Genomic DNA, 14,715 nt, shown 5'->3' on the forward strand with positions numbered 1-14,715 from the left:
AACTAATGAGTGACCTTGGGTATTCTGCAAAATTTACATAATATACTATAATTACATCATCAGAGTAAGTTTATTACCACCTAACACGGGACAGTAAATATATCAGAAAAGTTCCATAGGGTTGTTCAATCTCATTACATTGTATGTGTGTGTGTGTGTGTGTGTGTTACACATGTCACATATATTATTTTATTTCATAGTGGATGCAATGCTATGTTCTTCTCCAATGCAACTCAAGGTGCAAAGCCATTCTATAAGAATCAAAGGCCTCTATGATCAATTAAAATGTTAAAAGGAAGGCAAAGTGGCAGTTTTTTTAAAAAAAAGTTCTCCCCCTGCTTTCTAGCTTATCTCTCCCCACCCCCAGCCTTCATACTTCTGATTTAGTCAAGAAAGAGAGTATAAAAGCATCTTATTAGCAATTCTTATGCAGGAAATATGAGCACTTGGGGTCAATTGAAAGGAAACTGGGAGAAGGGGGAGTCAAGAGGAAGAATGTCATACAATTAGACAATTTAGTTTAGCCACACACAGTTAAGGTATCATGCAAATTTGTGTAAATTTCAGATATTTAAAACATCCTTGCAAGTATTTCGTTTTATTACCTCTAAATACTTTCCCCTTTCCATGAACCTTTATTCTGATGCTTAGAAATAGTTCTAAATTCATCTAAATTATTAGTTAGGTTTTGGAGGCAGTATAGTCAAGGGTATTACTGTTTTACACGGGTTAAAAATTGTTAAACAGGCTGATCCTTATTATAGAAAGCTTCCTGGGAAGGTAGTGCTGCCTTCCCAGCAGATGTTCTAAAACTGTTGATCCTCCCCCGCCCCTTTTTTTCATAAGGAGGATTTGGGGAACATGCTATAGGCAGTGTGTTGGTGTCTTAGTGACAAAAGCTAGATTTCTGTCTGCAGATTTCATTAAGGTTAGCTTTTAGCCTGTGCCCTCATCATGTGCCACAGATTTAATTTTGGATTAGCAAGTGCTAATCCACATGGAAATGCTCTCTATGATCCACATATGTTTAGCAACCTGATTACATTTTTAAATGTACCTTTTAACTCCTCTTGTTATCCTTAATTCTAAGAGATGTGAACAGATTAATAATATTTGTGTCTTTCCTGGTCAGTTTAACTTCTAACCAGGTAGTCTATGGAAAGCCTAGTCCCCCAAGGCAAGCCCAGAGAATCTAGAAATCTCTTGATCTCGCCTCAACTTTTAGGACAGGCCTTTTGCATTCTCCGTTCTCATGAATTAAAGGACTTGACTAACTTGAGATACAGATAGTAAAACGTCTCCCTAAAAGGTTAATTATTCATTTCAGGGTACTCTTTGGAGATGTTTTAAGCCAGTGCTGCATCTGATGGGGGCAGGGAGGGTAAAAGCCATCCCCAAATGGGGCTTAGCACCCGGAGATGCCTCCAGTCGAGCTAACAAATCTCCGAAGTGGGAATAGTCAGTTTTCCCTCCACAGGGCCTCCGCGTGTGAGGGAAGGAGGGGGATGGGCAGGGGGCCATCAGGGGAAAAGTCTCCGGCCTTTCCACGTCTCTCAACACCATCCCTCCCCCCATCCGCCTCCTCTTTCCCCGAATCCTAAACAAGCGGGCGGGAGAGGGGCCCCGGGGGATGGCCGGACCTCGAGGCTTGGCCTTTGTGGCTCTGTCCTCGACGGTGGCGGGCAGGCAGGGGGGCGGGGCCGCGGCCGGAGACCCTCAGCCGGGGCTTGACCCCCAGGTGCATTGTCCGGCGGGGCCCGCCCCCTCCCCGCGGGACAGCGACAGGGCCGCCACTGACCCCCTCCTGCCGTCTCCATCCGCCGGCCGCACCGACCTCGCGGTCCCCAGACCAGGGGCCAGATGTAGAAAGTAGTCCCAGGCCGGCAGCGGCGGCGCTGTCCACTCCGCCGCCCCCGCCCCCTCCAGCCGCCGCCTCACTCCGCCCCCAGGCCGGACTCTCGGGTCCCCCCCGCCTCCCGCGAGCGGGTGTCCGTGCGCCGGCCTCGCCGAGACCACAGACACCCGCAGCCGGCCGCGCAGTGCCACGCCACGCCGGACCCCGAGCGGGAAGCCAGGCTGCGCGCGTCCAGCCGCGGCGCGGGGAGAGCCCGGAGGCGGGGGCCGGCAGGAGGACAGCGGCTGCAGGGCGGCCGGGGAGCATGCCCACGCAGCCCAGCTGAATGGCGCCTTCTCTGCGACCCCTCGCCCGGCTGCGACCGCCAGGGATGGTGCTCCGCGCGCTCCTGCCCCTGCTGCTCCTCGGCTCCGGTCCAGGTGGGAGCGCTTTCTTTTGCGTGTCTCTGCGCCTGTGGGGTTGGAGCAGGCGCGAGTGGGCTGGGGAAAGAGGAAACCGGGGCGGGGGGCGGGTGTTGGGGGAGCGGCGGGGTCCTCCGCGGTGCGCTGACCACCGGATCCTGCCCGCTCCCTGCAGCCAGTCGGGAGCCCCTGTTGGAGGCGCGAGCGGCTCGCGGGCGCTGCGGGGGCGCGCGGCCAGAGCTGTGGGCGACTCTCCTGGCGCACGCCCCTCCTCGCAGCGCTCCCTGAGCCGCAGGCTGCAGGGCCGTGGCGCCCGCTGTCCACTCATCCCCATTTCTCCTCGCGCCATTGTCCGGGCTCCGGCCGCGTCCCAGCGTCCGCTACCAGCCGCAGTTCCGCGCCGCCCGCCCGGGCCGCCGCGGCGCACGTGGCTTTATTTATATTGTTTCCTTAGTGGCAGCCTTGCCACGCAGGGGGCGCCGCGGTTTCTCGAGGCTTCCCCTTTTTGCAGTGGGGTTTCCTCCATGTTTTAGGGCTGGGGGAAAAATGGGTGAACTCAGCGTCCAGGTCAGCGCCCCGAGTGCCCCCATTTTCCAGGATCCAGATCAAGAGAGGAGGAAACAGGAGGGGTGGAATTGGAAAGACAAGAGGGTTGGAAGGTGCGTGGCTGATTTGTGCTCTGGAGGGGAGGAAGGTATTTAAAGAGGTCCCCCCCCCCACACACACCCCACCCCTTGTAGCCAGGTGTTTTGGGGCAGGGCCTGAAGTGTGTACGAATGTGAAGATTCCTCCAAACTCCAGGTTAGCCTTGTGCAAACTTGGATGAACTAATTTTTCTCGTTTGTGTCTGTGTTGGTTTACCCTCAAATAGATAAAAATGTAAAGTGGATGTGGTGGTTGCAGGAGACGGGGAGGAGAGATGTTCAGGAGAACGGGTACAGGTTACAAACCCCCGACTTTCCTCTTCTCTGGACGAATTAGTTTTTGTTAACATGAAAAAAGGATCAAAGTCAGATGTGACTCGGAAACACAATGGGCGCCTTCCGGAGCGGTCCTCGAAGCGCCGGGCTGTTAGGGTCGCTCGAGTAATCCCAGGCATACGTTAGAGGTCCGCAGCCGTAGCGTGGGAGCGTGACTAGTGTGTAAGTTTCCCGAGGACCTGCCTTGATGAGAAACAGATCAATCCCGGGAATTTGTAATCATGGATTCAGAACATCAGAAGGAAGATTAAATGTCCCAAAACTCCTAACACTCCCCAATCAACATGCCAGACTTTAGCTGGCCTTTGCACCGAATGCAAGAGGTGACAGGGTATTAGGTGGTCATTGCATGCCTTCTCCTGGCAGGGACAGTGTGTTTGCTTAGGATGAAGCCTTTCCTCTTCTCATAAAAATGTGTATTGGTTGATTAAGCAATCTCCTATCCCTGTTAGACTGTTAGGACCAATTAGTCACGCACTTTTTTCCAGCAGTTGGTGGTTCTAAAAAAAAAGAAAGAAAGAATAAAAAGAAATAAAAGTTTTCTAATCCGATCACCCCCTGAGTACAATCACCAAGAGTTACCAACATTTCAAAGTTGACTGTCCATTAAATACCTACCTTACTCTGCAGATAGTAAGTAAATGGTTCTCTTTCAAGGAGAGGAGATAGAGTCTTTGCTGTAAAAGGACAGATATAAAGATGCAAACTTGTAATTTGTCACAAAAGATAAATGTACTTCCCAAAGGAGTAGGTGCCAAGGAGTCCAAAACACTTCAAGGGACAAGGAAATAAACTTGCTTGTTCACAGAGTTGGAGTTTTGCTAATGATTTCTTGTAAAATTAGACTTTTACGACTTACTCTGTTCAAGATCTTTTTGACAAGCTTGTAAAAGTAGCAAACAGCTTGTGCTTTCCTGATGATTTTGATACTCTAGCAAGGAACTTGAGAACACGATTCTTACAAGGCAGAGAAGATCATGAAGTCTTCCCTATGCTTTTAGAGTGGATGTAAAAGGTGATTTTCTAATTTGTTGAAAAGGTTTGCTGAAGCTTAGATTGGTTTATTAAGGTATTTATAGGGTAACTAATATGGTTTGTTAAACTTTGTCATGTTACACCCTGCATATGTGTGTTATCATTGTGTGTTAAGAAATGATTTTATACCTATAATTCTGGATATGCCCCCCCCTTTTTCCTTATAGGAGTGTGGTGCTTTAGTGAACTGTTTTTTATAAAAGAACCACAGGATGTAACTGTCACAAGAAAGGACCCAGTCGTTTTAGATTGCCAGGCTCATGGAGAAGTTCCCATTAAGGTCACATGGTTGAAAAATGGAGCAAAAGTGTCTGAAAATAAACGGATCCAGGTCCTGTCTAACGGCTCGTTATACATCAGTGAAGTGGAAGGCAAGCGAGGAGAGCAGTCTGATGAAGGATTTTATCAGTGCTTGGCAGTGAACAAATATGGAGCCATTCTTAGTCAAAAAGCACATCTTACGTTGTCAAGTAAGTATTTAAATTCTTCGTTGTTTGACACTTTTCATGGCTACATTTTGATGATATTTTTGATACACTATGTGCTAACCCTGAAAATCACACAAACATTAACAATTACCTGGAGTAGTAGTTGATGCTAACTAAAGCATGCAGAAAAATTTGAGAAAAAATAAATAAATTTGGATGAGTGATTAAGAACAAAAGTCAGGTTAGGTTTAGAACACCTAAGTCTGTAGAAGTGGCTTTATATAAATTTAAGTGTTTGACATTATGGGAAGAGTTGGTTGTAAAAGTTTGGCTAAAACAGCAAAAGTTCTAAAATCTCATCTTTCGTAAATTAATAATTAAAATTTTAAAATCACAAGCAAATCTTCCTGCTTCGTAGATGGCCCTTGAGTGCTAAATCTTTCTTAAAGCCCAACCTTCCATTTCTCCGAGTGCTTTAAGATCACTCATGTTGCTTTCTAATTGTAGAGAGGGCATTGGTCAGTAATTCTCAAGCCTTTGAAGTATTCCTAGTCTTTTTCTGCTGGGAAAGAAAGAGGTTAAGGCCATTTCCATATTATGCTTAATGGATTTAAACCAGATCTTGCCCCCTTTATTCCAGTTGTCATAAAGTTTGCTGCCTAATGATTTCCTTTGTATGAACAGCCCCATCAGATCAGCCATTTGTCCAAGTGATCCAGTGGTTGGTGTCTGACCTGATATGTTGGGTGTAAAGATGGGCGTAGGATAGACGGGGATCTCCTTGTTCCCACTGAGGCTTTCCACCTTCTCAGGAGATCTAACATGCAGCACTCAAAATGACAATGGGCAGTGTAAATCTTAAAATAACAATTGTATCTTAAAAACAGTTTTTACAGGCATCCTAGCTACATTCTTTTGTTGATCCACAAAAGATAGATTTTGTGCTGCACCAACAAATTGATCATTTACAGGATGAGCAATAGGAAGAGGGAGCTCTTAAGATAAAAACTTAATCTTAAGGAACTAGTTTCTTCAGGGCCTACACAGTTGAAATTTAGGGAGGTATTGGCAGGGGTTTTCTAGGTGACTCACTATGCCATAATAGTGTATGGCAATGTATATGCTACCATTGTATTAGTATTTACTTGTGCAATAATGATTAAATGTAGAAAATAAGTTGCAAGCATGTTTATATTGAAATATGTCAGAAAAGTAGAAGAGTTTCTAGTTTTAGCCCCTCCCCAGAGTAGCAAAAAGCTCAGAATTTCTGATAAACTTTCTCTTTTGTTTTCCATAATCAGTGGCCAGTAATCATTTTGTTGTCGAGTGATGTTTTTTTCTGTACTGTGCTGTTTTCAGGACAATGTGCTTTTTATGCTTATGTTTGGTTGATTTAATTTTTGTGTAACATAAAGTTGTTCTATCGAGTTGTAAATTTTTCACCTTTTCAGTGTTGTGGAAAATGTTTCATCCCCAGGAGTTGTAGCTTGTATTTCTTTCCTGGAGAGGAGAGGAACAGGATAGAAAGGTGGAGGGAGGCAGATGGGCCTTGAAAGGATGAAGCATTTATCATGACCACACACTATTTCCAGGACCTCCTTAGAAGCCTGACAAAAAAAAATTCTAGGGCACCGAGAAATACCTTGAACACACACACAGCTTTGAAGTCTGAATAGCATAGTGAGTATTATTAACAGTGAAACAAATTTAGTGTTGGCTTTTTGAGCATCTATTGATTTTTGTAACTTTGTAAAAAATAATGGATAATAAATATTAGATGTGAATCATTTTGAAAGCTGTTGTAGTGAGGTTGTTTTCATATAATGAATAGGGGGAAAAAAACCTTTCTAGTGAAACTATGTAGAACTTTGCTTTGCTGTTAAATGTCAACTGTAGTCAGTTACAGGGACCACACTTCATAGGCACACATTTTATTTAACTCTGCGGAGGTATTTTGCTAGGACATTGCATTCAGTATTATAGATTTAAAATTAATGCATGCATAGTGGTTTTAGATTTCCCTTTAGAAATTTGAGACTTCTTAGAGATTCTGAATTCACAAAGTTAGTTCTGATATTTAAGAAGCAATGTTCAATGATGTGGGCTCAAATGGCTTTATCCTATGTTCAGAGTAAAGACGTTATACATATTAAACAGGAAGAGGATAGGCATTAAATGGACATTCTGTTTTGCTTTTTTTTTTTTTTAAGCTAGTTCTCCTAGTTATTGATAGCAGCAGGGTGCAAGTGTGTTCTTTTTATTTTCTAATCAAAGATTTGTCAGCAAAGCATATCTTTTGGCTCAGAAGTGTAATAATACAGCGTCTGAAACTCTAAAACTTTAATCTGCACAAGTTTAGATTTTTAACACACGGGCAATCAAGTCTTGGTTTCTAAACTTAGGAACTAGAAGCTGAAAGTTGCACTCTAGGCAAGAATTCCATTATTCATGTGTAAATTAGGAATTCACAGGGTTAAAAGGTTAGAAACTGGCCAGGATGAGGTTTACCCTGTGATAAAGAGCAGATGACCCTCATTCATTGGCCAAAGCTTTCATGTAGCTCTTCTGCAAAGTTAGTTATTGCCATGAATTGTTCTTGAGGAATGCAGAAATTCAAATGTGAACAGGCCTTTCCTTAAGTGTCACTATGGAGCCTTATCTCCCAAGCACATCAGAGCTGGCTGCAGGGACAAGGTTCCTCCCCAAAGGCCTGGAGGCTTGCTTTCCTGTTGTTCATCCAAGCACAAAAGAATTTGTCTAACTTAGTTTTTCTAAGGCATCCCATTTTTAAAGGAAAGTATAGGGTTAAAGTAATATTTAGGTTTTTTAAAAAGATAATCCTTTTTATGGATAGGCATTTTAGCTGTTTTACATTTTCATGAAATTAGAATAGAAAGGGGAATGTGTGGGAGGCCCTTCTTCTGGTTGTATGCAAAGCAAGAACAGAGGATTAAGCGGTTTCCTATAAATTTCAGTGTTTTTAGCTTTTGGCAAATCGAATTTTCACTTTCACGGGTGCTAAATCTTCACTCTAAATAACTTAATTTAAATATTTTAGTAGTAAGAAATCTGTGGGCATTTTGATGTTTCTTGCATTCTTAACATTAAAGTAAGATAAATTTCATAGGAAAGCATTAGTGTTGTAAAATGGTCTCATATTTCAACAAGTTTAAATGAAGATAAGAGAAGAGACATTTGAGAGAAGTAAAGGAGGAGGCGGGTTGTGTTCTGTGATGTGTAAAAGACTGGCTGTAAGCTAGTGATTGAACAGGAAGCTAGTTGTTTATTTCCTTTCCATAAAAGGTGGAAATTGAAGTCTTTGGATAGAGGGAAAGAGAACATAAAGCTGGTTTATATTTCTTAGGTATTTCAGGACTGTTCACATGGGTGAAAAATAATTTTTAAAGTGAGTATTTGTAGCTGGAAGACCATAGTATTGTAACTTTATGATTCTTTTTTTTCAAAATTTTGAGGTTAGTTTTGGCATCTACAAAGTTGGGGTGGAGGAGGGGGAAGATGGTCTGTTTCTATACCTTTACATGGCAATAGTGATTTCTTTTAAAAGGATGTAGTTTGTTTTCCATGGATAAAATGTTTATCACTTCAGTTTAAATGGAGATGACACTTGAGAGGTTTTTTGGTGTTGTTCTTGTTAGATTAATGAAAAACTGTTCTATGAGTGTGATTTCTGTTTTCAAGAGTAATACATAAATTATAACCCAAAGTCGATGTTGAAATGAGTTCAGACATATTGAGAACATTTAATGATTCACATTAAAAAAAAAAAAAAGGTGGGTGGTTGAAAAGAAAGATAAGCACTGGGAGAGTGTTAGCTTACATTTTGGATTTTATTAATGATCAGGAACCCAAGATGAAGCTTTTTGCTACATTGTTACTTTTTATTGAGATTTGTAGGTGCTGTAAAGGGTAGAGCTTCTCTTACATGTGTGCAATTCACTTCAAGCTCTAATTCAAGAGTAGTAGCAAAAGTAAAGGTCATTTGATTTGAGAAAAATAAGACAGAACTGAGGTATTGAGAGAGACCAATCTACCAACACTGTAGGTAAGGTTTACATGATGCTTTCTGGGATCCAAGGTCTTTAAAGAGAAGCGGTGATAGTTCAGAAGTGTATGTTTAACTTAAAATTTGACCATCTTAAAATTGCTTCAATCAGAGAAGTAAAAGCACATAGAGTTCTACAGGCTTATATACGATGACACTTAGTTCTTTAAGTCTGTCTACTTAAAAGGTTTTTTTTTTTTTTTAACATTTTTTATTTATTTTTGGGACAGAGAGAGACAGAGCATGAACGGGGGAGGGGCAGAGAGAGAGGGAGACACAGAATCGGAAACAGGCTCCAGGCTCCGAGCCATCAGCCCAGAGCCTGACGCGGGGCTCAAACTCACGGACCGCGAGATTGTGACCTGGCTGAAGTCGGACACTTAACCGACTGCGCCACCCAGGCGCCCCCTTAAAAGGTTTATCAGGTACCTGATAATCTCTGGGTAATGGAACCAGTTTTTCCCACTTTGCACTTGATTAGTGAGGATCATTTCTCATCTTCAGAAACCTGTAACACTATCTCACTGTTGTTCAGAGTTGTTGGATTTTAAATTTTATAACCAAGCAAGATCCATTAAGGGGTATAATTATGATTTGCTTTAAGATGTATATAAGTTTGTTTATTTTATTTCTGTCCAGCCTCTTAATGGAATTTTGCAAGGGCATTTGGTATGCCCTCTTTTGTCAGCTATCTCTGATTATTCTAAAGAAAGGGTCTCACTCTCAGCTGTTGTTTGCCAAGGGATTTGTTGTCATTGCTCCTGAATTTAACAGCTGGGCCTATTGATGGAGTCCAAAGCAATTTAAAAGAACACCAAAAAACCAAAGAACAACAACAAAAAAACAAACAAAACACAAGAAACAACCAAATCTTTTAAGCAAGGTGTTAGGTTGAAGGAGTATTTCAATTAATAAATAAATGTATTTGAGGTTACTTTTTTGAAAAGCCTAATATTCCTAGCTACAATTTTGAGAGGTGATTTTTCTCTCTCATAGGCAGATTTGCTCACTTAGGATTGATTACTTTCAGCTTTTAAATTGGCATTTTCTGTGCTCACTTTGGCAGCACATATACTAAATTGGCATTTTCTATTTATATGAAAAATAATAATGTTGGACATTTTGTTGAGGATCATACTTGAATTTTAAGAACAGCTGTGGTTGTGGAGATGTTTTAAGAGAAAACTTAAAAATTGTACCCCAGCTTAAGTTTTCACTTTCAGTCAAGACTATTTTAATACTTCTGATTTTCCAGACTCTTTAGTAAAGCATTTTTTTTAAATCATCATTTAAATTTGGTAAATAAGAGAGTAAGAAGAAGACACAGTTGTGATCACTGAACAATAAATATTGGCAGTTGCCTTAACATGATAGTCTGCACATAGCAGTCTCACAGCCAGCAGTTGCAAAAAAGGTAAAAATGTACTAACTTAGCTTCAGTGGCTGTAATTCTGTAGCCAAGTGAATCGCTCCAGGGATATGTATTGCAGAGAATAAAGGTGTCATCCTCACAAAGGTCTCTGACACTAATCTGACAAATACTTTCCTGACTTTTACATTCCTTTTTTCTTTTTTTCACCTCTGGTTCTCAGAAACTGCTTTTGATGAGCTTTAAAAGCAAAATTCTTATAGGCTGAGCAAAAGGCATGACTTAAAAATGTTTATTCTTTCAGTTTCTGGAGGGTTTGCCCTTTATGCATGTTTGTGTGTATTTGTCTGTGTATGTATATGTATGTATGTATTGCTTTAGCATTTGTGATTGGATTAATCAAGTGACTATTGGAGAATACAATCATTATCAGGGTTCTGGTTTCAAACTTGTATCCTCACTGAGCTTATTTCTAAGGGACTGATGGAAGGGAAATTTTCTTTTAAAGATTCACTTTATGAAATGATAGTAAATCCCCGTTTAGAATAGTGTGATCGTTTTTGTGTGTGCTTTTTTAATGATGCTGCTTTATATGGACTACTTTCTCTAAATCATATTCTTTTGGAGTGATCCTCCACAATGGCCTTTGTATTATTTTGTGGTCTTTTTGGTACTACTCAAAATGGATCTTTCACTCCACCAACCTTAAAAAACAATAACAACAAAAAAGATACTGTATTTCCTGTGGAGTGCATTTCTCAGGGTTTCTCAGCTTTGGTGCGATTGACATTTGGAGCTAGGTAATTCTTCATTGCGGAAGCTGCCTTACGCAATGTAGGATGTACATCAGCATCCCTGGTCTGTGCATACCAGATGCCAGCAGCACCCCTTCCCAGTTGTGAAAACCAAAAAACGCGTTGTGGGAAGCAAAACCACCCCTGGTTGAGAACTACTGATGTTTCTGACAGAGGTGGAAAACTTTCCAAGTGATATTGGGCCATTACTTATTTTAATGGTGTCTGTTTTATGCTTGATAATCTACTTTTTTTGGGTGTTAACAGCACTAAATTTATTGATTGAAGAAGTAGTTACTATTTTTAAGTATTGTGAAGGAAGCTTGATTAAGAAAAATGTGTTTGGGTCATTTTTTGTCTGAGTGTGAGTGATGTCGTCTCTCCATTCCTTATTCACACAAGGTACATTTAAGCCTGCTATTAAGACTTCACTCTTCTATAGGTCCATTCATTTTGATTGTAGTATTTAGATCTTTTCTTGAGGATATCTAGTCAAAGAGTAAATGCAAATTGCAGTGAACCCTGTTTATTCAGTGCATTTTATTTTCTTGATGTGCTGGGCATGGTAGTTGAAAAAATACGATAAATCTCCATGTGTGGTAAATATTAAAAAAAACATCTTTTGTGATGATCTGCATGGACACAAGTAAAACTGTATGAGGTTAACAGCCCAGAGAATAACATTTGCTGTGTGATAGGTGGTTCTTTGAGTGAATGGTGAACAGAAATCTTTTCAGCTGACTCAACAGTACCAGAGACTGACTTTGGGCAGAAACAATTTAACTTTCTCTAGATAATGATGTAAAGATGGTAGTGTCTTGAGAGGGAATCAAGGGTAAGTAAAGGGAAAATAATTAGACACTATAGTATGTTAACTAGCACACAGAAAGTTGCAGGCAAATTTTGAGTGGTTATTATGAAGTACTTGTTTTAGATTACTTGATAGCAGTGGGTGGGGATTTCATATTCTTCATCTTTCTCAAAGTATCACTCTTTGTGTTTGGCTTTCGTTTTGGTTAGCCATTTATGCTAGTTAATATTGCTGTATGCAGTTGGTCAGCTGTAGGGCCAGTAGCCACTGGTTGCCCAAGTGGCCATTGAGATGGATGAAGGAGGGAGCATAATCTTTTCATGAGTGGCTCTAGTGCTGAGCAAGGATGGCTGAACATTAGCTTTGTGTGTTCTACTCCAAAAAAAAGTGCTTGGAGTAGAACAAATCATCAGTTCAAATTAGAAGAGAAAAATGCACATTCCCTTATGTTTAAGGAAAATAGTATTCATGTCAAAATAGAATTTTAGTGTTCTTCAGTTCTTGTTTTCTTATTCTTGTAGTCATTTCATAAAGAAACTATGAAGTTGACAGGTGCCAATAACTTGTAAATATTCTTAATGCTGCTATAGATTTGAAATGAACCAAGCAAGCTTGGTTCTAACTTTATTTTTTTAATATTTATGTACTTATTTTTGAGAGAGAGAAAATCCCAAGCAGGCTCCATGCTATCAGTGCAGAGCGCGCCGCAGGGCTCAATCCCACGAACCGTGAGATCATGACCTGAGCTGAAATCAAGAGTCAGATGCTTAACTGACTACCCACCCAAGTGTCCCCCTGCTGCTATGTTTTTCAGTTCAGTTGCTCAGAGCAGTGGTGGAAAAGCAGAAGGACAAAAGACCAAAGAACCAATCATTTATTTCTTCTCCATTGCTGGTGACTTACATGACTGTAGACAAATCACTTAATCATTCTGATCCCTACCTGTCTATATGTAAAACTGGGTAGTTGGGGGGAAAAAAAGGAGGGGGGGATGGATGTTGAGCAACACAGTACTCTTATTTTTGTAATTCAGTTATTGTAATTCTAAGTAAATGGCCAATAAATTATATTTTTTACAAGACTGAGTCCAATCATACATTGTAAGAGAATGATTTAAGTCATTGAGAGAAAATTAAAACAGCTTGACCATTATTTAACTTAGTACTTTTAAGAATTCATAGTATTGCCGTGAATCATAGGGGAATCTGTTTTGGTGGGTGGGGGGAGTCTTAAACCAATACTGATTCATTTGAATTAGTACTGTTTTTAAGTACTATTTTTAATAGTACTATTTTTAAGTATTATTTTTAAGTATTTCTTTTATAGAAAAATAAGTTACTTTGGCAGTGGGCAGTTCAGAATAGTTGGGCCCTTTGAAGGTTGGCATAGTATATGAAAGATGTAACTTCACAAATGTGTCTGGTTTTGCTAACAATTAATAGTGTATTCTGATATTTATTGACTCTGTTTTAAAAAAATAGTGCTAGTTTCATCTTAACAGCTTTGCTAGTATATTAGTGTTTTAGTAGAAATAGATTATGCTGCCTCCTCCCACCCACCACCAATTCCTATTAAGAATGATAAGGTTTAATTTTCCCCCCAGCCTTCAAACTGAGTTAGCTTGAGTCCCTCTGATTGGATTTAAAGTAACTCCAATTAAAATATTGACCTCAAAGTGAACACATAGTAAGAAAAAAATGCTTTGATGTTGGTATTGCTGTTTTGGTATTTCTTTTTTAAAAGAGAGATGACAACTTTTTAAAAATAATTTTAACAGTTAAATATATTTACTGGTTTTTAAAAATAAAGCTCATTTTTTATGTGTTCTAGAAACATATGCTTAACATATGTTTTATGTGTTAAATAAAGCTCATTTTTATATGTTCCATGCTGTCCTAGTAATGCTTTTATCATAATTTTACTTGAGGGATCAACCTCAGTAAAGCAGCAAGATTACCAAAAAGTTTCACCAGAATATTATTAGAGTTATCCCAGTGATGGAATACGATTTCTTCAAAACCTGCAAGGATCTTTACCTGGATGATTTGCCACATTTTTAGAAATCTGTGATAATATATGAAAGATAGTATACCAGTAGGAGAAACTTGGTGAAATTTAAGTTTAATTTTCAGTCCACCAGATGTCTGCTTGGAAGCTATGATATTTAGGGAGAGAATTTTACTGCTTAGGAAATGGTACACTGAGAAATTACAAGTGAATCCAAAGGTGGTCAGTACAGAAGTGACTGATTTCTTATACTAGAACTGACTCTTCTCAGGACAAAAAGAAGCTGACAATCAGAAGTTTTGCCCTGTTAAACAATTTTCAGAAGGGAATGACATTTTTAAAAAATGGAATGAAAGACCAAGAGAAAGTACATTATTAGTTTTCTGATTTCCAAACTTTTAAAGACTTGTTAAGATACTGGCCATGAGCATTTTGAAGAGATAAGATTTTCTGAAACCTATAGTCAGTAGAAAGTCCTTGCTCCCTAATTTGTCTTGCGGTATCATTTAGCATTCCTTCAACATGAGTTAAGATCAAACTTGTAGTCATAGAAATTTCTATTTCGCCAATAAGGATTATGAAGTTGGAAGGAGTACCTTGCCCAGGGGTACAGATGCTAGATCTGGGACCAGAGCTCAGGTTAGCTTAGAGTCTAGTCATGAATTTGCAGTGTTTAAGTTAAAGATTTTCTGGGACGCCTGTGTGGCTCAGTTGGTTAAGCGTTCCGACTTTGGCTCAGGTCATGATCTCACGGATCATGGGTTTGAGCCCTGTATCGGGCTCTGTGCTGACAGCTCAGAGCCTGGAGCCTGCTTTGGATTCTGTGTCTCCCTCCCTTTCTCTCCCCTCTCCTGTTCTTGCTCTGTCGCTCAAAAATAAGTAAACATTTTTTAAAAATTTTATCCTATGTATTATGTGGAAATGTATCCTTCTATATTCAAATATATTTCATCTAGTCCAGAATATAGAAAA

The 14,715-nt window shown here is 40.3% G+C and overlaps 1 protein-coding gene across 1 annotated transcript in view; it reads left to right on the top strand.

The window, feature by feature from the left end:
- Positions 1–1,988: 1,988 nt before the first annotated feature.
- PRTG (protogenin) overlaps positions 1,989–14,715 on the top strand; it is a 128,598-nt gene continuing 115,871 nt past the window's right edge. Inside the window, exons 1-2 of the mRNA XM_058737650.1 lie at positions 1,989–2,274; positions 4,439–4,741. Of these exons, the coding sequence (XP_058593633.1) occupies positions 2,181–2,274; positions 4,439–4,741 (397 nt within the window). The 5' untranslated portion in view covers positions 1,989–2,180. The remainder of the gene's footprint in view (positions 2,275–4,438; positions 4,742–14,715) is intronic.

This window comes from Neofelis nebulosa, chromosome 7, assembly GCF_028018385.1.
Source record: "Neofelis nebulosa isolate mNeoNeb1 chromosome 7, mNeoNeb1.pri, whole genome shotgun sequence".
Classification (NCBI taxonomy): domain Eukaryota; kingdom Metazoa; phylum Chordata; class Mammalia; order Carnivora; family Felidae; genus Neofelis; species Neofelis nebulosa.